This window comes from Ochotona curzoniae, unplaced genomic scaffold (genome assembly GCF_017591425.1).
Source record: "Ochotona curzoniae isolate NIBS_2020 unplaced genomic scaffold, NIBS_Ocur_1.0 scaffold_2453, whole genome shotgun sequence".
Taxonomy (NCBI): Eukaryota; Metazoa; Chordata; class Mammalia; order Lagomorpha; family Ochotonidae; genus Ochotona; species Ochotona curzoniae.
Window position 1 is genome coordinate 21,723,587 of NW_024467094.1, and position 25,872 is coordinate 21,749,458.

The 25,872-nt window shown below is 40.0% G+C and overlaps 1 protein-coding gene across 11 annotated transcripts in view; it reads left to right on the forward strand.

Annotated features, from left to right (window-relative positions):
* The window catches only part of TRIM37 (tripartite motif containing 37), a 79,803-nt gene that overhangs the window by 13,749 nt on the left and 40,182 nt on the right, over positions 1-25,872 (forward strand). For 9 of the 11 annotated variants that reach the window (XM_041000306.1, XM_041000313.1, XM_041000309.1 and 6 more), the window contains 10 exons: positions 2,678-2,718; positions 4,102-4,218; positions 7,955-8,042; positions 9,982-10,104; positions 11,369-11,492; positions 14,883-14,950; positions 20,388-20,512; positions 21,255-21,305; positions 22,852-22,933; positions 24,989-25,065. In XM_041000306.1, the coding sequence (XP_040856240.1) occupies positions 2,678-2,718; positions 4,102-4,218; positions 7,955-8,042; positions 9,982-10,104; positions 11,369-11,492; positions 14,883-14,950; positions 20,388-20,512; positions 21,255-21,305; positions 22,852-22,933; positions 24,989-25,065 (896 nt within the window). Of the gene's footprint in view, positions 1-2,677; positions 2,719-2,854; positions 2,861-4,101; positions 4,219-7,954; positions 8,043-9,981; positions 10,105-11,368; positions 11,493-14,882; positions 14,951-20,387; positions 20,513-21,254; positions 21,306-22,851; positions 22,934-24,988; positions 25,066-25,872 lie in introns of all 11 variants that reach the window. The other 2 variants (XM_041000314.1, XM_041000308.1) reach the window with 2 other exon arrangements.

Genomic DNA, 25,872 nt, shown 5'->3' on the forward strand with positions numbered 1-25,872 from the left:
ACGAGAGACAGGAAGATCCTCCATCTGTTGATTCATTCCCCAAGCGGCCACAATGGCTGGAGCTGAGCTGATCGGGTCATCTGGGTCTCCTATGCTGGTACAGGAACACAGACTTTGGACCATCCTCGATTGACTTCCCAAGTCACAAGTGAGGAACTGGATGGGAAGCAGGGCCAATAGGATTAGAACCGGTGCCCATATGGGATCCTGGCACATGCAAGGCGAGGACCCAAGCCACCAGGTTATCGTGTTGGGCCCAGGATTGATTTTTATTAGGTGGAGTTACAGAGGGAAGGAGAGACAGAGATCTTTCATCCATTGATTCACTCCCTAAATGAACAGAATAGCTAGAGCTGATCTGACCTGAAGTCAGGGGCTTCTTCTGGGTCTCCCAAATGTGTACAGGGTTCCAAGGACTTGGGTCTTCCTGTGCTGCTTTCCCAGGACATAAGCAGGGAGATGGACTGGAAGTGGAGCAGGCAGGACTCAAACAGGACTTGAAGTGGTGTCCATATGGGATGTCAGCACCTCAGGTGGAAGCTTAGCTTACTTTACCATGGTGCCATCTCCTAGAATCTAGATTTTTTTTTTAAAGAATCATGTCTATTGGAAAGGCAGATTTACAGAGAGAAAGAAAGACAGAGAAAGATCTTTTGTCCTCTGGTCACTCCTCAAGTGGCCACAACAGCTGAAACTCAGCTTATCTGAAGCCAGGAGCCAGGAGCTCTCGGTCTCCCACGTGGGTGCAGGGTCCCAAGGCTTTAGGCCATCCTCTGCTGCATTTCTGGGCCACAAGCAGGGAGCTGAATGGAAAGAGGGGCGGCCACTCATTGTTAAGTCTTTTTCCTCCTGTCTTTTAAATACATTCTTATTTTAGTATTTAATTTCATGTACTTGAAAAGCAGGGTGATGTGGACATTGTGGGGAGAAAGGTGAAGAAGAGAGAGAGATTAAGAGATAGCTAGATGTAGAGATAGAGACCTTCTATCCACTGGATCACTGATGAAATTTCCACAAGAGCTAGTTCAAAGTCAGGAGCCTGAACTCCCTTCGGGTCTCCCGGGTGGGTGGCAGGGCCCCAAGCATTTTGGTCCTTGTCTGCGGCCTCTCTCTATGCATTAGCAGGAAACTGGATCAGGGCTCGAATAAGGTACTCTGGTACAGGATGCAGGCATTCCAAGGAGTGGCTCTACCTGCTATACCACATTTATTGAAGGTACCCCGAGGTTTGTAGGATAGCTTTTCTACTTGGGAAATAAGATTTACTTTGGAAACTTATGCTGTCGTTTCTGTGTGTGGTTCCTCAGTGTCTTCCCTCAGCATTGACTTCTCAATGTCTTGCCTGCTTGTGCTTTCAGCGTGTTGAACATTATTCTTATTCTAAGTCTGGCATATTTTTGGGAGGTAGGTGAGAGTGTTCTGTTTACTAATAACAAACTGCACACCTTTCACATGAATGAAAACAGAAAGAACTCCCATTTTCTGGCTCATTCCATTAATGCTTGCAGTGGCCAGAACCAGGCCAAGCCAAAGCTGGAAAAAAAGGAATCCACTTCTGGTTCCCCACGGGGTGACAGGGTTCTAATTACTTGAGTCTTGTTTCCTCAGCTACAGAATCCAGGTGACAAGATGTGCCTTACAAGGTCCAGGAGCATTAGCCTTGTGTTTTCAGCCATATGGATTTGTTTCTAACCTTTCTAGAGCTGTCTTGGTTCTTGAATGCACCGTTCATCTGCTTTTTCATTCAGCAGGTATAAGCTGCTTGTGCAAAGATTTGACTTACCTGTTGAGTTGCAACCAAACATTGATTGTTAGAAATATTTTAGTGCAATGAAGGAGAACAAAACTGAATAGGCTGTTGAGTGAGGACTTTGAAAGGAAATGAGCAATTTAGTAGCTGCTTTGGGCAGTCTGATAAGGTCTTTCTGAAGAGATACATTTGATTAGAAATATTAGTTTAATGTGGGAGTAAGGATATGAATCTAAGGGGGAAGAAAGTTTTACGCACCCATATCAGAAGGGGCAGAGACTCTTGAGACCGAAATGACTTAGTATGTTAAGAAACAAGGGCTTGGCAGGATGGCTCAGTGGCTGAAGTCTCACCTTGCACACACCGGGATCCACTTTCATCTTCCTGCTCATGCACGCTCCAGGAGGCAGCAGATATGCCACCCATGCTTTTGGCTTTAGCACTGCAGAGCTGTTGGGAGGTTTAGAAAGTGAACCAGTAGGTACAGGATTTTTCACTATTTCTTTCCCTCTCAAATAGGTGAGTATATAAATGAACAAATTTTGTGGTGGCCTACTTTTTCAGGGATTTTATGGTAGGTTGCTAAGAAATAAATCATCATGATTTAATCTTGAGGGTGGAGTGACAGTGTCATTATTGTCTTGTGAAGATTAAACTTTCCTGGTGAGAGCCACACAGTCCTAGAATTGCTTTCTATCCTATGAGAAGCTTGATAACTGTTTTTGGGATGAGTTCTCTCCTTTGATGTTTGTTCCCATTTTGATGATAATGAGAGTGCATCATTAGATTACCTGTGATTTCTGTGTGTCTAAAATTAATTTAGGCACTGGAGAGTTGAGCTCATTAAATCTGATTTTTAAGTTTTTGATGTATAGATGAAAGTACTTTTATGCTTACAATGAAAATTGAATTCTTTTACTTCCTTAGCGCTGGCTGACAGAGCAGAGAGCTCAGTGTCCTCATTGCCGGTGAGTCATTTGGTAAGATTGTGACTTTGGTGGCTAGCAGGGTAGTGGGGTCAGAGAGTACCTGGGGTTCACAGGTAAGTGCCCCCTCCCTCCTCTTTGTGACAGTAGTTGAATCAGAAGTAAGCAGCTTATGTAGAAAAAGGTGCGGACTATCTTAATTTAGACTGCTGGAAAATGATTATATTGATATGGTTATGCCACTACCTGTCTTGGAAAATTATTGTGTAACTTCTTACCCTTCCTTTTATAATTCAAAAAAGTTTTTAGTGGTTATGGTTAACAAGACCATTCCACAAGATTAAACATGAAGTAAAATCTCTTCTAATACTCTTGCTTTTTCATAAAATAAGTTTTCCTGAACAAGTCATCAGGTTTGTATCTGTTCTATGCATTTTCTGTAATATGCTGATATGCATGTTTGCTTTTCCATAAAATACAAATGATATACCTTTTAAATGTAGTTTGCTTTTCAAATGTAAAGTATGGTAAATATCCTTGAGGTTGTGTTTACGTATAGTCATTTCAAGAATGTTTGCATGTGTTTGTATGCCTTGGTTTATTTATGCTCACACTGAGAGACATATAGATAGTTTCCACCTTTGCTAATTTTCAAATATTGATGTCATGGTGCCACCTTACACGCTATTTTGTTATTTACTTTGTTTAGGTTAGCGTATGTTCTTATCAGCACTATCAAATAGAACTTTCTGTAATGAAAATGTTCTGTTCCTCAATTATTATGGTAGCTAGTAGCTATATCTGTGGCTGTTGAGTATTTTATACATGTCTGATATAACTGTGATAAGATTTAACTTATTTAATTTTACTTTTTTAAGCATTTAAAAATTGTTTTTGAGTCCGTGATAGAGATGTTCTGTCTGCCAGTTCACCCCTCAGGTGACTGTAACAACCAGGGCTGAGCAAGGAACCAAGACCTGCATCCGAATTTCCCACATCAGTGGCAGAGGTGCAAGCTCTTGGGTCATCGTCTGCTGCCTTCTAAGGAGCGTTAGCAGAGACGGATAGGAAACAGCACAGCCGGGACTCAGACTGCTGCCCAGATGTGGGCTGCTGGTCTCAGGTGGTGGCTTAACTCATGCTACAGCACCAGTCCCCTCATTTCTATATTCAGATATAGCTTATGACAGTTCAGCTTTTGGACAGTTCAGCTTTAGATGAATGAATTAAGGATTCTGTCTGTAATCTGAGTTGTCAGTAATTATTTTGTTCGCTTTAAGAAATAAATTGTAAAGCATTCTCATCGTTTTATCTTATTTTAACAATGTTGTAGTATGAATATGATTGTGAGGTCTGTTTTTAGAAGTGTCTTGGTTTTAGTGAATAAAGTAAGTTAGAACGTTTGTGTGTGGATTTTCTCCCCAGTGCTCCACTCCAGCTGCGAGAACTAGTCAATTGTCGTTGGGCAGAAGAAGTCACTCAGCAGCTTGACACCCTTCAGCTCTGCAGTCTTACCAAACACGAAGAGAACGAAAAGGACAAGTAGGGCCCGTTTTTCTTTTTTAAATCAGTATTTAATAGAATTTACCATGAATTTTAATAGCATTTCCTTTTTATTTCTAAATGAGTAATATGATCTTACTAGCATAATGTTTAACGTTTATTTTGTGTATACATCCTCAGGAGACACAAAAATCCTCTGCTAGACTGAGGATGCAAGGGAAAATGAGATAATCCTTTCTGCTTAACTGTTTAATGGGGACACAATGATAATACACTGTTCCGTTATCTAGGGGGATTGTCAAGGAACAGAGTTTTTTTTTTTTTAAAGATTTATTTATTTTTATTGGAAAGGCAGATATACAGAGAGGAGGAGAGACAGGAAGATCTTCCATCCGATAATTCACTCCCCAAGTGAGCACAACGGCTGGTGCTCCACCTATCTAAAGCCAGGAGCCAGGAACTTCCTCCACGTCTCCCAGGTGGGTGCAGGGTCCCAAAGCTTTGGGCCGTCCTTGACTGCTTTCCCAGGCCACAGGCAGGGAGCTGGATGCGAAGCAGGGCCGCCAGGATTAGAACCGGCAACTATATGGGATCCCCGGGGTGCAAGGCGAGGACTTAAGCACTACACTATTGCGCTGGGCCCTCCCAGGCAGTTTCACAGGGAGCTTGATGAGAAGTAAAGTAGCCACGTCTTGTACTGACATCCATATGGGATACTGGTGCTGTGGCAGCTTTACTCACCACATTACAGTGTGGGCCCATTGTTGGGCTTTTATTAGATCCTGTCATAAAAGGAATGGCTGGACCTACAACATTTTGCTAATGTGCCTATTGGTCCTCTTTGGTTTGCTGAAGATACCTACTGGCTAAGAATTTTTCTGATGAATTTTCTACATTATAAAAACCATGTTATGAATTTGGTGATTTGCAAATCTTGCTAAATGAACTTTCAGACATAATCTAATATACTGCTCTTTTAGTAATTTGTTATTGGAAGTTAAGAATGCTTGAGTCAGAAATCTACAGTATAGATGTACTTTGTCTAAAGTAAATTTCTTTTATAAACATTTTTATTTGTTTGCCTTTCAAATAGACAAAGGGAAATAGACAAAGGGAACTTTCACTTACAGGTTTATTCCCCCATATGTTTACAACAGCCAGGGCTGGAGCGGATAAAAGCCAGGAGCCTTGTCTGCAATCTTAGTCTCCTCCATAGGTAGCAGGAACTTACATACTTGGGCTATAGTGTACATTAACAGGAAGCTGGATTGAGAGGGAAGGAGTCCGGAATCAAACCAGCACTGTGATGGGATGCAGATGTCCAAAGTGGCCACTTAATCACTGCTCCAAAAACCTGGCCCTGAAGCACTTTCTAAAAGATGCAAGTGTGTCTGCTCTGTAGACAAGAGAAAGCGTAATTAAAAAAAAAGTTTTAGTGTTTGCTTTGGCAGCACATATACTAAAAGAAATGCTTTAATATCAGGCCCGGTGGCGTAAAGTAGCTGAAGTCCTTGTCGGGATCCCATATGGACGCCGGTTCTAATCCCGGCAGCTCCACTTCCCATCCAGCTCCCTGCTTGTGGCCTGGGAAAGCAATCGAAGACGGCTCAAAGCTTTGGGACCCTGCACCCGCGTGGGATACCCAGAAGAAGTTCCTGGCTCCTGGCTTCGGAGCGCACAGCACCAGCCGTTGCGCTCACTTGGGGAGTGAATCATCGGATGGAAGATCTTCTTGTCTCTGTCTCTCCTCCTCTCTGTATATCTGACTTTCCAATAAATAAGTAAATCTTAAAAAAAAAAAAAAAGAAATGCTTTAATATGTATAATAGAAAATTTGCTGCTGGACCATTTTTAAGTACAGTTTGTGTTGATTTAGGTCATCCAGTTAAGGATGTCACCAGAACTTTTGGGCTTCAGATCTGAACCTGTATCCATTAAACAAATACAGTTTCTCTACCTACCCATTGTTCACATCCATGACTGTAGTTTCTGGTTTTGTGACTTTGACTGCTCTGGATGCTGTCATAGAGAGAGTGGTACACTTAGCATCTTACTGTCATAGTGCATGCCTGCTGTAACGTGTTAGCGTTTTCTTCCCTTTTTAAGGCTGAATAACATTCCATCATATGTCTACCACAATTTGCTTTTTCCATTCATCTTTCATGGAACATTTGAATTCCTTTTGTTTTTTAGTTTTTGTGAATTAATACTATGTGGACATGAGTGCTTATGTCTTTGAGATGCTACTTTCAGTTCTCTTGGGTACATATCCAGAAGTAGAGTTACAAGGTCATGGGATAGATTGTTTTGGCTTGTTCTCATCTGTTCCACAGTTCATAAGGATTCCACTGTCTCCTCATTCTGGCCAGTATTTGTTGCTTGTCTTTAGATAACTGACATTCTAATGGATGTAAAGACTTGATTTGTGTTTCCCTAATGATTAATGATGACAAATATCCTTTGCTGGTTTGCCATTTGTATGTCCATTTGTATATCCCTTAGGGAAATACTGTATTCAAGTCCTTTGCTCATTTTAAAATCAGGATTTAACTTTAGTTTTTTGTTTGTTTAATTTTTGCTGTGGAGTTCTCTATGGATTATGGATGTTAATCTCTTAACATACACACTGTGCAGTTTTTTTATCTTCCATAGGTTACCTTATTCACCCTGATATGGCCTTCAACGTGCACAAGTTTTTAATTTTTGCATAGTTCAGGTTGTCTGTTTTTTTCTACTGTTTGAGCTTTTGGTGTTATATCCAGGAAGTCACTGTGAAATTCACTGTCATGAATTTTTATGTTTTCCTCTTAGAGTTTTATAGTTTTTGATTTTATACTTAGATTTTTGATCCATTTTAAATTCATTTTTAAAAATATGCTGTAAAGTGAGGGTCTATGTTAGTTGGCTAGAACTGCCATAACATCAGTGATGGGTGGTTTAAATGGTAGACATTTATTATTTCACAGTTCTAGAGGATTTAATTCCAAGATGAAGGTGCTGGTAGGATTGAGTTTTGGAGAGGCCTTGTTTCTTGGTAGATGGCTACGTTTTTATTGGTGTTCACATAGCCTTTGCTGTGTGCATGTACAGTCTTGATGCCTTTTCCTCTCTCAAGAGCACTTACACTGTTAGATTAGGCTCCACCTTATGACCCCCTTGAACCTCCTCGAATAGGCCCCATTTCCTATGTAGTGTCACATTACATTACTGGGTGTGGCTTCCTCTTGGGGGTATTTTTTTTTTTTGGACTGGGGGTGAGAGACACTGAATTCTGTCAACTAGAGTCCAACTTAATGGCTTGCATGTAGATACCCAGCATAGGAGAAAACTTAAGCTTGAGTTGTTCATTTGCCGTGAAGATCTGGTATTCTGTTGTGCATTGGTTACTGTTATTGTTTTCATTTGTGTGTGCACCCATGCTCAGCAGGTATCTGCACATAATCAGCCTGTGATGAAGCACTTGTTTAATCAATGGCATGATAAAATGTACTTGTAATGATACTAAGATTGGTTTATATTAATATTTGTATCTTATATCTAAATAAATCTATATTTTGTATGGTTTGTAAGGTATACATTAATGAAACTAGTACTTTAGAAAGTTCTGTGCACATGAAATTATTTAGATTAAATCATAGGCATAGAATACCTTCTAGATTCTGTTTCTTAGACATCTTCACTTACAGCTAACTGATCTGTTTTCCCAAGCCTAGAAGTTTGTTGCAATAATTGTTTCAATTTTAATGTATAACTGTCTTGTTTTCATAATGTGTAGGTGTGAAAATCACCATGAGAAACTTAGTGTGTTTTGCTGGACTTGTAAGAAATGTATCTGCCATCAGTGTGCACTTTGGGGAGGAATGGTGAGCAGCACAAAATTCAGTATATTGTTTTTAGTTAATATATACTTTTAGTTAGAAGGCATTGAATACATATTGGGTTTGGGTAGAAAATAGTGTCAGTTTACTTTTTGAGAATGATGATAGAAATGCATCTGCCTTTTCAAAGGTATTGTATGTTAATCCACAAGAACCTCTTTGATGTGATTGTTTGATGTACAATATAAACCTCTTATATAAGTATTTTAATTTATAAAATGCATATTCACTTTCAGACTTTATGTTGTAAGGTCAAGGTCTTTGATTTGGCTAAAGGTCTTTTGATCTTTTGATACACTGCCATAATTTCTAGTTTTGGCCTTTTTTGGAAGTAGAACAAGAAGATAGACACTTTTGAAGCAGTATTTGAGTGTAAGTCTTTATTGGGATTTTTTTCCTACTTTTTAGTTGCTTTTTTTCAAGCCAGTTTACCTTTAATACATCTAAAGCATTTAAGTTAGTATTCTGAGACTCATTTCTTTTAAAGATTTATTTTATTTGAAAGTCAGATATACAGAGAAAAAGAGAGACAAAGAGGAAAATCTTCTAGCCATTGAAGAATCATCATTTTATTTGTCAGTTATGTGCTGTTATAAAAATTATTTACTTATACTGATGGCTGGAATTGATATAAATAGGTTCTGAGTAGACTTAGATCATTAATGAGGAGAACAATTGATAATGAATGTAGAACTGGATATATGTCTAAAATTTGCCTATATTTAAATAACCATAAGACCTAATTGTTCTGTGGGTATCAGTCACGATGTTTTACAGAGAGAATTCGCAGGCTGAGGTAGGTACGTGCAGCTTGGTACAGAGAATTTTTCTTACAACTTGAGTACTCATATTGACCAGAAAGAATTAAGTTCTTACAGTTAAAACCTTAAATCGGTTGGCTCTTGGAAGAGGCAGTTGACACAATCCTTTCCATTTTTTAAGGGAACGTCTTTTTTATCTTGGACATCATTATGGGGTACTTTGGATAGAAAAGACTATTCTAATAATTATCTACTATAACAATTTTGTTATAATAAGAGCTTTATCCATTCAGAATTTCAAATTACAATACTAAAATTGGATAGCAAATTGTCTTTTGGTTTATAGAATGAGAAATCAATCTTTGAGCCCAATGCACTGGATTTGCAAAGTTCATTTCTCTACAGTAACGCTTTGTGGATTAGAAGTGGGTTTGTTGTTCTGGCTAATGAAAGACAGAGAAAAATCTTCCATCCACTGGGTCACTTGTCAAGTAGTCACAACAGCCAAAGCTGAGCTGATCAGAAGCCATGGGCTTCTTGGTCTCCCACACCAGTGCAGGATCCTAAGGGTTTGGGCCATACTCTGCTGCTTTCCCAGACTACAAGCAGGGAGTTGGATGGGAATTGGTGTAGCCAGGATGAATTAACCAGCACCCATGCGGGATCCTGGTGCTTACAGAGGCAAGATTAGATAGTTGAGTCATCATGCCCTGATGTGATAAATTTTAGCAATAAGAGCTATGAGAGTGCATAACTATGGAAGCTGACTCTGTAATACTGAGCTAAGCTACAAAGAATGAATAGAAAGCATGTGTGAAAGAACATGAAGGATAATTACTTTTAAATAAAACAAAATAACTTTTGCAGCATTCTGGTGGAAAGAAGTTTGAGGACATGAAAGAAAGCTAGTGTTTAAGGATGAATACTCAGCTAATAAGGTTACAAAATGGTTTGTGCTGTGATTTGAGGATTTTGTGCTTTTCTCCTGATGAGTATCATTAGGAAGAAATTTTAAGAAGTTCTTGCATGGGCCAAGAGAATTTAAGCAAAAATTTATTTGAAAATATTTAGCATTTTGTTAGTGCTTCTTGTGTTGAAAAGTAAGATAAATGCAGCTAAGAGATATGAAAATGTTCTATAACTGTTGTTATTAATTTGAATAGCATGGTGGCCATACCTTTAAACCTTTGGCAGAAATTTATGAGCAGCATGTCACCAAAGTGAATGAAGAGGTAGCCAAGCTTCGTCGGCGGCTGATGGAACTGATCAGCTTAGTTCAAGAAGTGGTAAGACTAATATTACAAGATAATTATCCTGTTTATATTCTATAACATATGTACATTTTTAACATATAAGTTGATTAGATTTTTTTTAAAAGATTTATGTATTTTTATTGCAAAGTCAGATATACAGAGAGAAGGAGAGACAGAGAGGAAGAACTTCCGTCCGATGACTCACTCCCCAAGTGACCACAATGGCCGGTGCTGTGCCGATTATCCAAAGCCAGCAGCCAGGAACTTTCTCCAGGTCTTCCACCTGGGTGCAGGGTCCCAAAGCTTTGGCCCATCCTCTGCTGCTTTCCCAGGCCACAAGCAGGGAGCTGGATGGGAAGTGGGGCTGCCGGGATTAGAACCGGCGTCCACATGGGATCCCGGGCGTTCAAGGTGAGAATTTTAGCCATTAGGACACCATGCTGGGCCCAAGTTGATTATGTTTTAAAATCTAGAAATTCGGGCCCGGTGCCATGGCGCAAGTGGTTAAAGGTCCTTGCCTTGCACGCCCGGGATCCCATATGGGCGCCGGTTCTAATCCCAGCAGCCCCGCTTCCCTTCCAGCTCCCTGCCTGTGGCCTGGGAAAGCAGTCAAGGACGGCCCAAAAGCTTTGGGAACCTGCACCTGCGTGGGAGACCCGGAAGAGGCTCCTGGCTTCGGATCGGCATTGTATCGGCCCGTTGCGGCTGCCTGGGGAGTGAATCATCGGATGGAAGATCTTCCTCTCTGTCTCTCCTCTCTGTATATCCGCCTTTCCAATGAAAAAATAATAAAAATAAATCTTTAAAAAAAAATAAAAATAAAAAAATTGTTTTGTTTTTAAGATTTTTTTTTTGCAAAGGCAGCAGAGAGAAGGAGACACAGAGAGAAAGCTGGTTCACTCTGCACAAGTGGTTGTGGCCAGAGCTGAGCTGCAGCCAGGTACTTTCCTGGGTCTCCCATGTGGGTGTAGCAGCCCAAGGCTTTGGACCATCCTCCATTGCTTTTTCAGCTGTAAGCAGTGAGCTGGATGGGAAGTGGAGTGGATGGGATAGAAGTGGTGTCCATATGGGATTCTGGCATGTGCAAGGGAAGTATTAACCAATTCAGCCATTGTGCCGGGCCCTACAGACCATTTCTAACTTAAGAATAGATGTTATGTTTTGAGAATTCCTTTAGGAATCAAATTTTAAATCATTTATGGCATACTTGTACAAAAAATCATGTTATTTTCTTTGTTTTTAAGATTCAATTTATTGTTGTTATTTTTTCTTTTCTTTTTTGCCTTTTGTCTTCTAGGAAAGAAATGTGGAAGCTGTAAGAAATGCAAAAGACGAACGTGTTCGGGAAATTAGGAATTCGGTTGAGATGATGATTGCAAGGTTAGACACACAGCTGAAGAACAAGCTTATCACACTGATGGGTGAGTGCTGAGGGGTTCAGGTGCTTTGAATCTCCTTTGGAGTTTGATATTGAAGGAGTGAAACTTGATGAGATGCTACAGACACCGGGAATTTTTAGATTTTAGGCTACTACATGTTAGGATCTGGTCATGGGATTGAAGCACATTGAAGCAGCAGGTATTTTTTTTTTTAAAGATTTATTTTATTTTATTTTTATTGGGAAGGCAGATATACAGAGAGGAGAGACAGAAAGGAAGATCTTCCATCCAATGATTCACTCCCCAGGCAGCCGCAACGGCTGATACTATGCCGATCCGAAGCCAGGAGCCTCTTCCAGGTCTCCCATGCGGGTGCAGGGTCCCAAAGCTTTGGGCCGTCCTCGGCTGCTTTCCTGGTCCACAGGCAGGGAGCTGGATGGGAAGTGCGGCTGCTGGGATTAGAACCGGCGCCCATATGGGATCCCGGGTGTGCAAGGCGAGGACCTTAACCACTGCGCCACCGCGCTGGGCCTGAAGTAGAAGTTTTTTACTCAGTTTAATCAGAATCCCTACCAGTAATGTTCCATTTCTTTTATTACATTTTTATTGAAGATGCAAAACTTAATACTTGAGAATATCAGGTGGCCACAACAGATAGAGCTGAGCTGATCTAGAGCCAGGAACCAGCCAGGAACCAGGAGCTTCTTCTGGGTCTTCCGTGCGTGTGCAGGGTCCCAAAGCTTTGGATAGTTTACTACTGCTTTTTTGGGCCACAAGCAGGGAGCTGAATGGGAGGTGGAGCAGTTGGGACATGAAATGGTGCCTATATGGGATTCCGGTGCATGCATAGTGAGAATTTAGCCACTGATTCATTGCGCTGGGCCCAGTATATGTATTCTTTATTTAGAAGGCAGAGAGATATATACAAATAGAAATATCTCCATTTTTCAGTCTATTTTTTTTTTAAGATTATTTTTATCGGAAAGGCGGATATACAGAGAGGAGAGAAAGAGAGGAAGATCTTCCGTCCAGTGATTCACTCCCCAAGTGAGCGCAACGGTCGATGCTATGCCGATCCGAAGCCAGGAGCCTCTTCCTGGTCTCCCATGCGGGTGCAGGGTCCCAAAGCTTTGGGCCGTCCTCGACTGCTTTCCCGGGCCACAGGCCGGGAGCTGGATGGGAAGTGGAGCTGCCGGGATAGAACCGGCGCCCATATGGGATCCCGGGCGTGCAAGGCGAGGACCTTAACCACTGTGCCACCGCGCCGGGCCCCAGTCTATTTGTTAATACCCTGGCATCCAGATCAAATCCTGCATCTCATCCCAGGTCTCTTGCAAGTACTTGAGCTGTAACTTGCTGTCTCTCAGCACGTTCATTAGCAGAAAGCTGGAGTGGGAAGCGCAGCTGGGACTCAAATCCAGGCACCCTGATTTGGTTTCCCTGCATCTTAACTAGCATATTAATTGGTGTAACCAAACACTCATCCTGAAGATAGCTTTTGTAATTAAATGAAATATTTTCAGGGCTAGAGTTTTTGTTGAATTGTTATCATCACCTTATTTAGTATTATGAGGAACTTTATCTTTTATGTATATTGTAATTTCTGCCACTAATATTGAAGCTTAATCAAGTGTGATAGTGTGGTGATAGGGCAATATCCGATCATTAGATATGGGATGTAATGAAGGTAGAAATTACTGTGGTAGTTCTAGATAGCAGATTGTTTATCTCTTCTCCCACGTTTCTCTTTGGAAGCAAGAACTTTTTTATTTCAAAAATAAAAGTTATACCTGTTACATCTTTAACAAGTAGTACGGGGCCCGGCGCGGTGGCGCAAGTGGTTAAAGGTCCTCGCCTTGCACGCCCGGGATACCATATGGGCGCCGGTTCTAATCCCGGCAGCCCCGCTTCCCTTCCACCTCCCTGCCTGTGGAGCAGGAAAGCAGCAGAGGACAGCCCAAAGCTTTGGGACCCTGCACCCGCATGGGAGACTCGGAAGAGGCTCCTGGCTTCGGATCGGCATAGTATCGGCCCGTTGCGCTCACTTGGGGAGTGAATCATTGGATGGAAGATCTTCCTCTCTGTCTCTCCTCTCTGTATATCCGCCTTTCCAATGAAAAAATAATAAAAAATAAATCTTTAAAAAAAAACAAAACAAAACAAGTAGTACAGATTAATTTAACTTCTAACCTCATGGAATACATAAGTATTCAGAATGTGATTTTGGAAAAACAATCATAAATTAGCAAGAATGCCTAATTTTTTCTTGTTGTTTGAAAATATGCAAGATTTCTTTCCTCCTTTTCTGTATTAATCTTTTTGATAATGATTTCTTTATTCCTTTATGTTTCCAGATTTTTAAGGCCATTTGTCTCTGGGCTTGTTTGTTTGTTTGAATAGATTTTTCTATGCATAAAGATATTTTTGCTGACATTTAAAAAAAACATCTGATCCATTAACTACATACCTCTTTAAAGTAAAAAAAAAATTTGGAGGACAAGTTATTCCAGAATAACTGCATGAATTTCGTGTTACTTTTAAAGAAGATTTATTTATTTATTTGAAAGGCAGAGTTAAAGAGGGATCTTCCACCTGCCAGTTCACTCCCCAGATGGCTCCAGTGGCCAGGCTGGGCTTGTCTGAAGCTGGGAGCAAGGAGCTTCCTCTGGGACTCTTGGGTACAGGGACCGAGGCCTTGGGCTGTCGTCTACAGCTTTCCCAGCTTTTCATTAGCAGGGAGCTAGAGCTGAAGTGAAGCATCTGGGACTCATATGAAACACTGACACTTCAGGTGACGACTTTATGCACAGCACCAGCACATTTTCCTAAGGGAAAATGAGGATCTAGAAAGGTAATTGTTTCACTTGACATGTGGCATGTGCCATGCATTTCTTAGATGAATTTGGTGGTTTTGTCTAAATGTAATTTGTTGGTTCTGAAACTCTTCAGAAGTACTGTTCCGTTTTGTTAGACTCAGCCTCTTTAATCTTTAGGGAAATCATTGGATAGCTGTAGTGAGGAATTTTTGTTATTGAATATGTTCGTTGGAGGGGCTGGCACTGTGGTGCCATGGGTTAAACTGCTGTCCGCAGCACCGACAACCCCTATGGATGCAGATTTGAGTCATAGTGGTTTGATTTCGTTCCCATCTTCCTCCTAATGCACTTGGGAAAGCAGCAAAGATGACCCAAGTGTTTGATCCTCTGTACTCATTTGGGAGACACAGATGCATTTTCTGGCTCCTGGCTTTGCTGGCCCAGGTCTTACCCTTCTGGCAGTTGAGGAGTAAACCAGCAAACAAAAGATTCTCTCTCTGCAACTCTGTCTTTCAAAAAAAAAAAAAAAGCAAGCAAGCAAGAAAGAAAATGGTTAGTGAAAGTTAATTAAGTCTATAATGAGTATGTGTGTTATTGTTTTGTTATTTTTAAACAGGTCAGAAGACATCTTTAACTCAAGAAACAGAACTGCTAGAATCCTTACTTCAGGAAGTAGAACACCAGGTAATGAAATATTAAATGTAATGAAATAATATGTATTTGTCAAAATGTTTTAGAAGTATTTTTCCCCTCACCAGAATATCTGAATGAGATCAATGAGATTTTCTTTGCTATTGAGAAGTTTTATGAAATAAGAATTAATTGTTTCTTCATATTTGAGAATTAAGTAAGATTGATTCTTTCTTGCAAGAATAGAATTGTATTTATTGGGAATAACCGATAGAAATCTGTGAGTCTATAAAAGGTTAAAATCTTCCTGGGTGGCTTTGAGGTTGACTGTTGTTACTAGTCACCTGAATACAGTGATTCTCATGTTAAAATTTAGCATTTTTATTTGTTGAGGATCTATTAAGTGGCAAATAACAGGCATTGTTTTTGGTGTTTGGAATATAGGGAACACAAAATGGCTAAGATAATACCATTGAGAGCCTGGTGCGTGTGGGTGCTAGAACCAAAGGATTTGGGCCATCTTTAACTGCTTTCCCAGCACATAAACAGGGAACTGGATTCAAAGTGAAGTACTTGGGCCCGGCGTGGTCACCTATCAGTCAAAGTCCTTGCCTTGCCTGTTCCGGGATCCCATGCGGGCACTGGTTCTAATCCTGACAGCTCCACTTCCCATTCAGCTCCCTGCTTGTGGCCTGGGAAAGCAGTCAAGGATGTCCCAAAGCCTTGGGATCCTGCACCCATGTGGGAGACCTGTAAGAGGCTCCTGGCTCCTGGCTTTGGATCAGCTCAGCTCCTGCTCTTTCGGCCACTTGGGGAGTGAACGAACAGGTAAAATATGTTCCTCTTTGTCTCCTCCTCTCTGTATATCTCACTTTACAATAAAAAAACAAAATCTTAAAAAAAAAATTGAAAGTAAAATAGTCAGGACTCAAACTACTATACAACAATGCTGACCCCCTATTTTAGTTCTTAATATGGTGAATTATATTACCTACAACAAAAAAACCTAATCTTGTACTTTAGGACTCAGATTTCCAGCTTATATTTATTTATTGCCTTTTCATTATATTGCTGGATTCAATTAATTTGAATTTTGTTTGGGATTTTAATATCCTTGTGTATGAGAGTATTAAGCTGTGGTTCTCCCCTTTCTCCTGGAAATACTTTCATTTTGGCTTTGATATCAGAGTAATTCTAGCCTCAAAGAATATATACTAAAGTATTTTGCCTTCAGTTTTCTAGAATAAATTGAGTAACATTGGTGATTTTTCCTTAAGTATTTAAATTCACCAGTGGTGCTTTGTTTTGTTTGTATAGTAGTTTTAACTACAAATTAAATTTCTTTAATAAATATAGGCTTCTGAATTTATGTCGTTTCCTCATAAGTGAGCTTTGACAATTTGTATCTTTGAAGGAATTACTACTACATTTCATCTGAACTGCTGCATTGTATGCTAATGAATGCATAAATATTTATTTATGCTAACCAATGTTATATTAATAGTATATTTCTTAATATGGTTGAAACATTAGTGAAATCGGTAATGCTATTATTTATGTTCTAATAATGCTAATTTTGGTTGTGCTTCCCCCCCCCCAACCCCCCCCCGGGCCAATCTTGGTAGAGTTTAGTCACTTTCTTGATTTTAAAGATATAGATTCTGGATATGTTTTGATTGTTTTCCCTTTCATTGATTTTTCAGGACTGATTGAATTTTTTCCTTTGGTTATTTGAATTTTTTCCTTTGGTTATTCCAGGAATATGATATACTGGTTAAAATTCTTTATGAAATATGTTCTGCTATTATTATGTGGAATGTTTTATGTTTCAGTGATGAAGTTGATTGATGCTATTTAAGTTTACCCTATCTTTTCACTATAAGCACCCTAGTCAAAAAATCTGAAATCCAAAATGCTCTAAAGTCTGAAACTTTTTGAATCCTAATATGACAAGTGGAAATTTCCACAACTGACTATGTGTGACAGAGTTAAGTCAAAACACAGGCATACCAAAAATAGCATGAATGTGCATAAGGTGTAAATCAAGCATAAATTAATGTTGTGTTCATTATTCATATACATATTCCTTTTAAATGCTTCTAATCCAAGGCATTTTGATGATAGAATACACAACCTGTACTCTTAGCACATTTTATAAGGAAGATTTTGAAACCCTTGTTATTGGTTTCTCTCTTTTGACAACCTGTTAGTTGATTCATTCGTTTAGAGGGTATTGTATTAGAGACATAAACGTCTTGCCTTGTTAAGCTCCATCGGTCCCCCATTATCATTAAGAAATGACTTTTTTTTTTAAAGACTTATTTATTTATTGGAAAGTCAGATATACAGAAAGAAGGAGAGACAGAGAGGAAGATCTTCCATCCGATGATTCACTCCCCAGGTGACTGCAATGGCTGGTGCTGCACCAATCCGAAGCCAGGAGCCAGGAACCTCCTCCAGGTCTCCCACACAGGTGCAGGGTTCCAAGGCCTTGAGCCATCCTCTCCTGCTTTCCCAGGCCACAAGCAGGGAGCTGGATGGGATTCAGGGCCTCCGGGATTAGAACCAGCGCCCATATGGAATCCTGGCGCCATCCAGTTCAAGACTAGGACTTTAGCCACCAGACCAATGCACTGGGCCCAGAAGTATAAAATTGTAAAAAAATCATAGTCATAGTGATCTGGAGAGAATTCATAAGCTGGTGGCTGCAACTAACTGGAGAAAATATTTTTGAAAAACTTCAGAATTTTTTTCTGAACCATCTGTATAGAGCTGAGTGTTCGCTGAAGCATTAATGCGGCTTAGGATCTCCAGATCCTGTGGTGAAAAGCCTGAGTTCCAGTCCTAGCTGCGTTTTTGAACCCAGAACTTTGGAGGCTAATGAGTGATGACCCAGGCATCTGGATTCTTGCAACCTCCATTGGAAAGTGTTTCTGGAAAAACAGAGAAGATGGCTCAAATGCATAGGCCTGCACCCATGTGGAGTTCCTAGCTCCTGGTTTGAAATTGGCCTAGACCCAGACGTTGGAGCCATTTGGGAAGTGAACCGTTGCATGGAAAAACTGTCTTTGCCTAATTCTAATTCTAATTCTAATTCTACTGCTAATTCTGCTTCTAATGCTACTGCTAAATAATAAATTTGTTTAAATGAAATATTGTGGATTACAATGATTCTTGGATGGATGTATGTTTTGTTACATGATATGTTTGAAATGGGATGTATCCCATTACTACCATAATCTGTTGAAGTTTTTTTAGCACCTAAAATAAAGCTGAATTTAATAATCCGTGTCTTGTTGCAGTTTATAAACTATAATATAATACCTAATGGAAAATTCCGTGTTGTCAAGAAGTAGTTTTCCAAGTATTAATCTACAGGTGCAATTCAATCTTAATTCAATCTTAATTCAATCTTAATTTCAGTGAATTCTGTGAATTTGCTGAAATTCCAATATGAAAGAGCAAGGGGTTCTTTTTTTTTTTTTAAGATTTATTTTTATTGGAAAGGCAGATATACAGAGAGGAAGTTCTTTCGTCTGATGATTCACTCCCTAAGCAGCCGCAACGGCTGGAGCTGAGCCAATCCGAAGCCAGGAACCTCTTCCAGGTCTCCCACGGGGCTGCCAGGATTAGAACCAGCGCCCATATGGGATCCCGGGCATGCAAGGCGAGGACCTTAACCACTGCGCCCTCGCACCAGGCCCCTGAACAAGGGGTTCTTTGCACAACAAAGTACAAAGAGCTGTTGTCAGATCAGATTTCAAAGTGTAGAATAAAATCATAACAACATGAACAGTGATTTTGGCACCCAGACTAGTAGAAAAGCAGAACAGAATCACAAGTTTCTTGGTGGGCCTGCCAGTAGCCTAGTGGCTAAAGTCTTTGCCATGCACATGCCAGGATTCCATACGGGCACTGGTTCTGATCTCGGAGGCCCCGAATCCCATCCAGCTCCCTGCTTGTGGCCTTGGGAAAACAGGAGAGGACGGCCCAAAGCCTTGGACCCTGCATGCGCCTGGGAGACCTGGAAGAGGTTCCTGGCTCCTGGCTTTGGATTGATGCAGCACTGGCCATTGCGGTCACTTGGAGAGTGAATCATCGGATGGAAGATCTTTCTCTCTGTCTCTCCTCTCTATATCTGACTTTGCAATCAAAATAAATAAATCTTTAAAAAAAAATTAATGGTGGCTATGACCAGGGCTGGACCAGGCCAGAGCCAGAAGCCTCTTCCCTGTCTCCCATATGCTTGCCTGAGACCAAATATTTGGGCTGTCCTTCACCGCTTTCCTTGGCACATTAGTAGGGAGCTGGATTAGAAATAAAGCAGCTGCCCATATGGGTTGCGAGCATTGCAAGTGGCAGTGTAGCTTTGCTATAGCACAGTGCTGGCCCTGTCAGTAGTCTTAACTATCATGGCTGTTAGACCAAACTTCTCTAGTGTTGCCATTGGGATAACTTATGAAAACAGTGTTTTCTGTTTTTATATAGGATAATATATGTATAATATATAATATATGTAGTGGCTTGGGGAATAAGTCAATGGATGGAGGATCTTCCTCTCTGTCTCTCCTCCTCTCTGTGTATCTGCCTTTCCAATAAAAATAAATCTTTTTTTAAAAAAGAATGCAGTGTAAGAAATACTTTTAAAGGCTTTATATGATTTATTCATTTGTATACATAGGATCTTCACTGTACCAATATAAAAGTGTGTACATAAAGATTTGCTTATTTATTTGAAAGGCAAAATTACAGAGAATGAGACACAGAGATAGAGATCTTCCATCTGCTGGTTCATTCCCCACATGGCTACAATGGCTGGAGATGAGCCGGTTCAAAACCAGGAGCCAGGATGACCTCTGAGTCTCATGCATGATACAGGAGCCCAAGGCTTTGGGCCATTCTTTATTGCTTTCCCAGCCCATTATCTGGGAGCTGAGTTAGAAGTAGAGCAGTCAGGACTTGAACCAGTCCTATATGCTATGTCAGTGCTTCAGATAGTAAGCTTACTTATAGAGCCGCAGCACCAGCTCTAGAAAGCTTAAAATTTGATTCTAATATATGAGAAAAATAGAATGAAGTTTGGTGTTTACTTATTTGGATGGCAGAAATAGTAGGGGAGACAAAGTAACAGGGAGAATCTTATATCTGGTATTTCAATCCTCAAATGGCTGCAATAGCCAGTGTTAGGTCAGTCCGAAGTCAAGGGGCTTGGTCAGGGTCTTCCATGCTGCTGTCCCAGGCACATTTCCAGGCAGTGGATAAGAAGTGGACTAGCCAGGACTAGAATAGGCCCCAAATCAAGTTTATTTATTCAGTGACTTTATTGTTTGATTTCCTGTAGATTCTTAATTCTTAAATCAACTTTAAATAATTTTTATCTCATTTTTTTAAAGATATGAAAATTATTTCCAATTTGCTTTTTTATGAAGAATTTTGGGGTGCCAGAGAATAACAATTTTATTTATTCAGATGATGCTTTTTCCTCATACAGTTGCGGTCTTGTAGTAAGAGCGAGTTAATATCCAAGAGCTCAGAGATCCTCATGATGTTTCAGCAAGTTCATCGAAAGCCCATGGCATCATTTGTTACCACTCCTGTTCCACCAGATTTTACCAGGTATGACACCTGTACAATTAGAAATTGCAGTGTTATAGCTAAACACATGTCACTACTTGGCCACATTTGAAGACAATACTGAGAAGATTCTCTAGAGCTCTGATGAGAAGTATTATTCAATATTAATTGCCTTGATCTTGATTGGAAAGTTAGGTTTGCCAAAAAAAAAGATCTTCATCTGCTGATTCACTCTCCAAGTGGCCATACTGGTCAGAGCTGAGCAAATCCAAAGCCAGGAGGCAGGACCTTGTTCCAGGTCTCCCACATGGGTTTAGGGTGCCAAGGCTTTGAGCCATCCTCGACTGCTTTCCCTTGTCACAAGCAGGGAGCTGGATGGGAAGTGGGAAAACTGGGACAGGAACCAGTGCCCATATGAGATCCTGGCGCCTGCAAGATGAGTTTTGAACCATTGCGCCAGGCCTACTGCCTTTAGTATTTAAACCTGTTTATATTTATTTTATGATTCAAATTCCTGATCCAAGCATCGATTTCTTATGTTTTCCTGTTTCCATGAGTGCTTATTGTGTTAGTCTCATGTATTTTATAAAATACTTGTGGGGTCTTCATTTTAATTGTACACTTTTGATAGATATGTGAATTCATCTGATTTGTCAAGCACAACCTTTAAAGAATTTTTTGAGTGCTCGTTTAATAGTGTTTTCAAGAGATGATGTAAAAATATTTGTAAACTGAAATTTTAAACTTAATCTTAATGTCATATTTTTCTCTTTTTGCTTTTTAGTGAATTGGTGCCATCTTATGATTCAGCTACTTTTGTTTTAGAGAATTTCAGGTAAGAGCTTTGGCAGTTCTTTTTGGTTTGTATACTCATAATAAAGAGCTAGAGAAGCATCATTTCTCAGCAGAATAGAGATTTGATGTATTGTGTCACTTAGTCTATTTAGTAAAGAAAGTTTACTGCTAAGCTGTAGAGGTTGCCTGCGTCATACAGGGAAGTAAGTATGTGTTAATTGTTTGAAGTTAAAATCATTTACAATTTTGTATTTTGTAATTTTTGGAAATACTTAATATTTTAGGGATGGGAGCTACGTCCAAATATTAGATTCATGCTGATTCATACATATCTTACACATCGAAGTATTTTAATGTGATATATGTAATAAATGTGTGAGATCATCTATTTGTCAAGTTAAGTTGATGCTCAAAACATTTCTGATTTTGGAACAACTTGTGTTTTCTTTCTTTTTCTTTCTTTCTTTCTTTTCTTTTTTAAGATTTATTTATTTATTGGAAAGTCAGATATACAGAGAGGAGAGACAGAGAGGAAGATCTTCCGTCTGATGATTCACTCCCCAAGTGAGCACAACGGTCGATCTATGCCAATCTGAAGCCAGGATCCAGGAACTTCTTTCCAGGTCTCCCACGCGGGTGCAGGGTCCCAAAGCTTTGGGCCGTCCTCGACTGCTTTCCCAGGCCACAAGCAGGGAGCTGGATGGGAAGTGGAGCTGCCGGGATTAGAACCGGTGCCCATATGGGATCCTGGGTGTTCAAGGAGAGAACTTTAGCCACTAGGCCACGCCGCCTGGCCCGTTTCTTTTTCTTTTAATTTGCATTTATTTTAAGAAAGAGGGAGTTTCTATCCATTGATTCAGTCCCTCTGTGGCCACAATTACTATAATTTTGTCTCTCTCATATAAGGATTTCCTTAAATATTTTAAGATTTAGCAGACATTCTGTTGGTTTGCTTGTTGAAACATTGAAAAAGAACAATAAGGGACCAGCACCATGGTGTAACACACAGTGCCTCAGCCCTGGGTGCTGGCATTATATATGAGTGCTGGTTTGAGTCCTGGTTGCTGCATTTCTGATCCAACTCTATGCTAATACCCTGAAAAAGCAGCAGAGGATGACTCAAGGCTTAGAGCGCCTGTACCTATCTGGGGAGTGAACCAGCAGATAAAAGATCTCTCTTTTTCTATAACTGTTTTATATACACAAATCCTTAATTAGAAAAAGATAATTATATTACAGAGAAAGAAAATCAATATATATTATTTTTTATTATCTTTTTAATGTAATAGACTTTATTGATGCAGTGATTAAGTTCATGATACTTAGTACTGCTTTTCCCTGAAAGGGCACAATTTTGTGTTTTTTTTTTTAATAGAAATGCAAAGAAAAATCTTTAGTATCTTTACAGTTTATTTCAGAATTTAAACGTATACAAACTTATGCAGTGAAATCTTACTTGAAGAGCATTAAGTGTATGATAGAATTTCAAATGCATAGCATAAAGGATGAAGTTGCTTTTTGTTTTTGCCAGTTACTGTTTCTGAATGGTCTTCACCTTGGCGTTTGTTGGTTTTCCTTCTCTTTAGCACTTTACGTCAGAGAGCAGATCCTGTTTACAGTCCACCTCTTCAAGTGTCAGGACTCTGCTGGAGGCTAAAAGTTTACCCTGTAAGCCTTGTGTGTTTCTGATACATTTTTGAACCAAGGGCTGCGTTTGAGGGTTTCATGGAACATTAGTTCACTTTCTAACGAAGTAAAGAAATGAAGCTAATGGCAGTTGCACATTTTCTATCAGGTTTATTGGTAAATCTATGAAAAATCCAGCTAAATCGGAACCTTGACATAGCATTGTTTCCTTTGCTATATTAGTAAATTTTGTTTCATAATTATTTTAGAAGAAATGTTTACAATTCTTTTGAAACTCTTGAAAAATACAATGAAAACCGTCAAAAAGATTAATCAACTGATTGCGTTCTCAGATGCATGTCAGTGTGATGCTTAGCTGTGTGTATTCCTTAAATTGCACTTGCAGGAAGCTGGATTGGAAGCAGAGTACTTGGAACTCTGACTTGGCACTTCCATAGGGATATAGGACTGAACTGCTGCAGTAATTGCCCATCCTGTCTGGTTTTTCATGACAGGAGGAGTTTATGTTTTTATATACATTTTGTCTTTCCGTGCTGGCTCCTGAAGCATTTGTTAAGATATTAGCCTATGTGACAATGTTAGTAGTTAGTGTCTTATGTGCTAAATGGTGCTAAGTGGTTCTAGGATTACTTTATATATTTCCTTCCCCAGACCCAGATTTTTTTTTTAAGTATTGAAGCAATTTAATGAAGATTTGTTCATCTGATTATTTCAGGTTGGCATCTCAAGAGAAAACTTTCTTATTGGAAAGGCAGATTTATAGAGAAGGAAAAAACAAAGGCAGATTTCCATTTGCTGGTTCATTCCCCAAGTGGCCACAATGGCTGCAGCTTCACCAATCCCAAGTCAGGAGCCAGGAGCTTCTTCTGGGTCTCCCACATGGGTTCAGGGTACCAAAGCTTTGGGCCATCCTCGACTGCTTTCCCAGGCCACAAGCAGGGAGCTGGATGGGAAGTGGAGCAGCTGGGACATGAACCAGTGCCCATATGGGATCCTGCCTTTGCAAGGGAGGAATTAGACCTTTGATACTGATACTCTTTGCATCTAAATTTCTACCCTACGCAACCATACAGAAGGCCCAATAAAACTGTCCAATCAGGATATGACTTCTGATTGTAAATGAAGAAAGGCATCAAAGACATTGCACAGAAAGAAGCAGTGTGAATATGGAAGGCATAGGGCCAGGGAGTAACAGCAGCCAGGATTTCCATGATCAAATGCTGGGCCAGAATTCCAACCCTCTTTGGCCTGGTTTGACCCATTTTTCATTGTCTGACCTCATTCGAGAAATGGCAAATGGTTTTCTTTTTTTTTTTTTTTTAAAGATTTATTTTTATTATTTTTTTTTATTGGAAAGGCAGATATACAGAGAGGAGAGACAGAGAGGAAGATCTTCCATCCGATGATTCACTCCCCAAGTGAGCGCAACGGGCCGATGCTATGCCGATCCGAAGCCAGGAGCCTCTTCCGGGTCTCCCACGCGGGTGCAGGGTCCCAAAGCCTTGGGCCGTCCTCGACTGCTTTCCCAGGCCACAGGCAGGGAGCTGGAAGGGAAGCGGGGCTGCCGGGATTAGAACCGGCGCCCATATGGGATCCCGGGCGTGCAAGGCAAGGACCTTTAACCACTTGCGCCACTGCGCCGGGCCCCGGCAAATGGTTTTCTATCTGTCTGGTTTGATTAACCCAGAGAACCAGCCTGTGCTTGGAGCATGTCGCTGAGATCTTCTGGGATAGCAGTTTGTATATCCAACTGCCTGCCTGTTCATAAAAAAGGGGGTTTAACAACCCTAGGTCTGGGGTCCTAGGCCTAACAGCTCTTAACTGGACAAAAGCTGTTTCTTGCGTCTTCCCAAAGAGGTGGACTTTGTTCCGTTTGTACTTTTGAGAGCCTGATGTGCAGAGCCTGTTCAAAGGAACTTTGTTATTTCCTATACCTAGGGATCTATAATTTGTTAGCTAGAGAGATGCCAAAGAAGTATTTCTAGTGCAGATATGAAGTGTTACTCTTTATTTTGTTTCATTATGCCTCACTTTTTGCATTTAAATTAGTTTTAATTGCATTTTTTTTTTTTTTAGGATGGAAATGGAGTTGTGCGTGGTTACTACTTGTCTGTGTTTCTGGAACTCTCAGCCGGATTGCCTGAAACTTCAAAGTAAGTGACATATATAATTGAACAACAAACTTGAAGTACTTTTACTTTACATTTTTACTGGCAATTTTTGTTGGTTAATTTGTTCATTAATGTATTTTATGTCTATCGAGATATGGTATGGAATCCTTGATGAAACATGATGATATAGACTTGCAGATTTTAAAACTGGTCTCAGGACCCTTTACTAGAAACCCCAAAAGGATTTTCTATATATGAGCTGTATCTTATTTTCTGAATTAGAAAGCAGTTTGTTCGCTTCAAAAATCATAAGTGTATTGCATATTTTTTTGTTATTCTGCTTTTCTAAAATAAAAGTATTTGTTGAAACTTGGTTTACATTTTTGAAATCTGTGTTATGTCTGGTTCAAAAGAAAACCGTTGCATTCTAATATATTTTACATCTAATTTCTTGCAATAAGTTGCTTTGGTTGAAATATATATAAAATCTTTCTTCATTGGTTTTGAGTATTATGTTATTTGGAAAAAATTATTATTATTATGTTACAGTTCCATATGCGCTTGGATTTCCCTTGCCCCTTACCCAAGTCTCTTCCTCGCCACTGAGTTCCCTTATAAAATTACTGTCGTGTAGTTCTTCATAAACAGTCATATGTCCATCATTGCAGGCATGGATAATGGCAGAGTCCAGTATCCTACTGTCAAGATATAGTTAAGAGACTCATTGGGAGTCCATCTTGTTATGGAAGTAGAGATGCATACTGCATTGTGTCCTCACATCTGGATATGATAGTCTCCATTATACAGTTACCATACATGCCTTTAAATGAAAAGCACAATACAAAATCA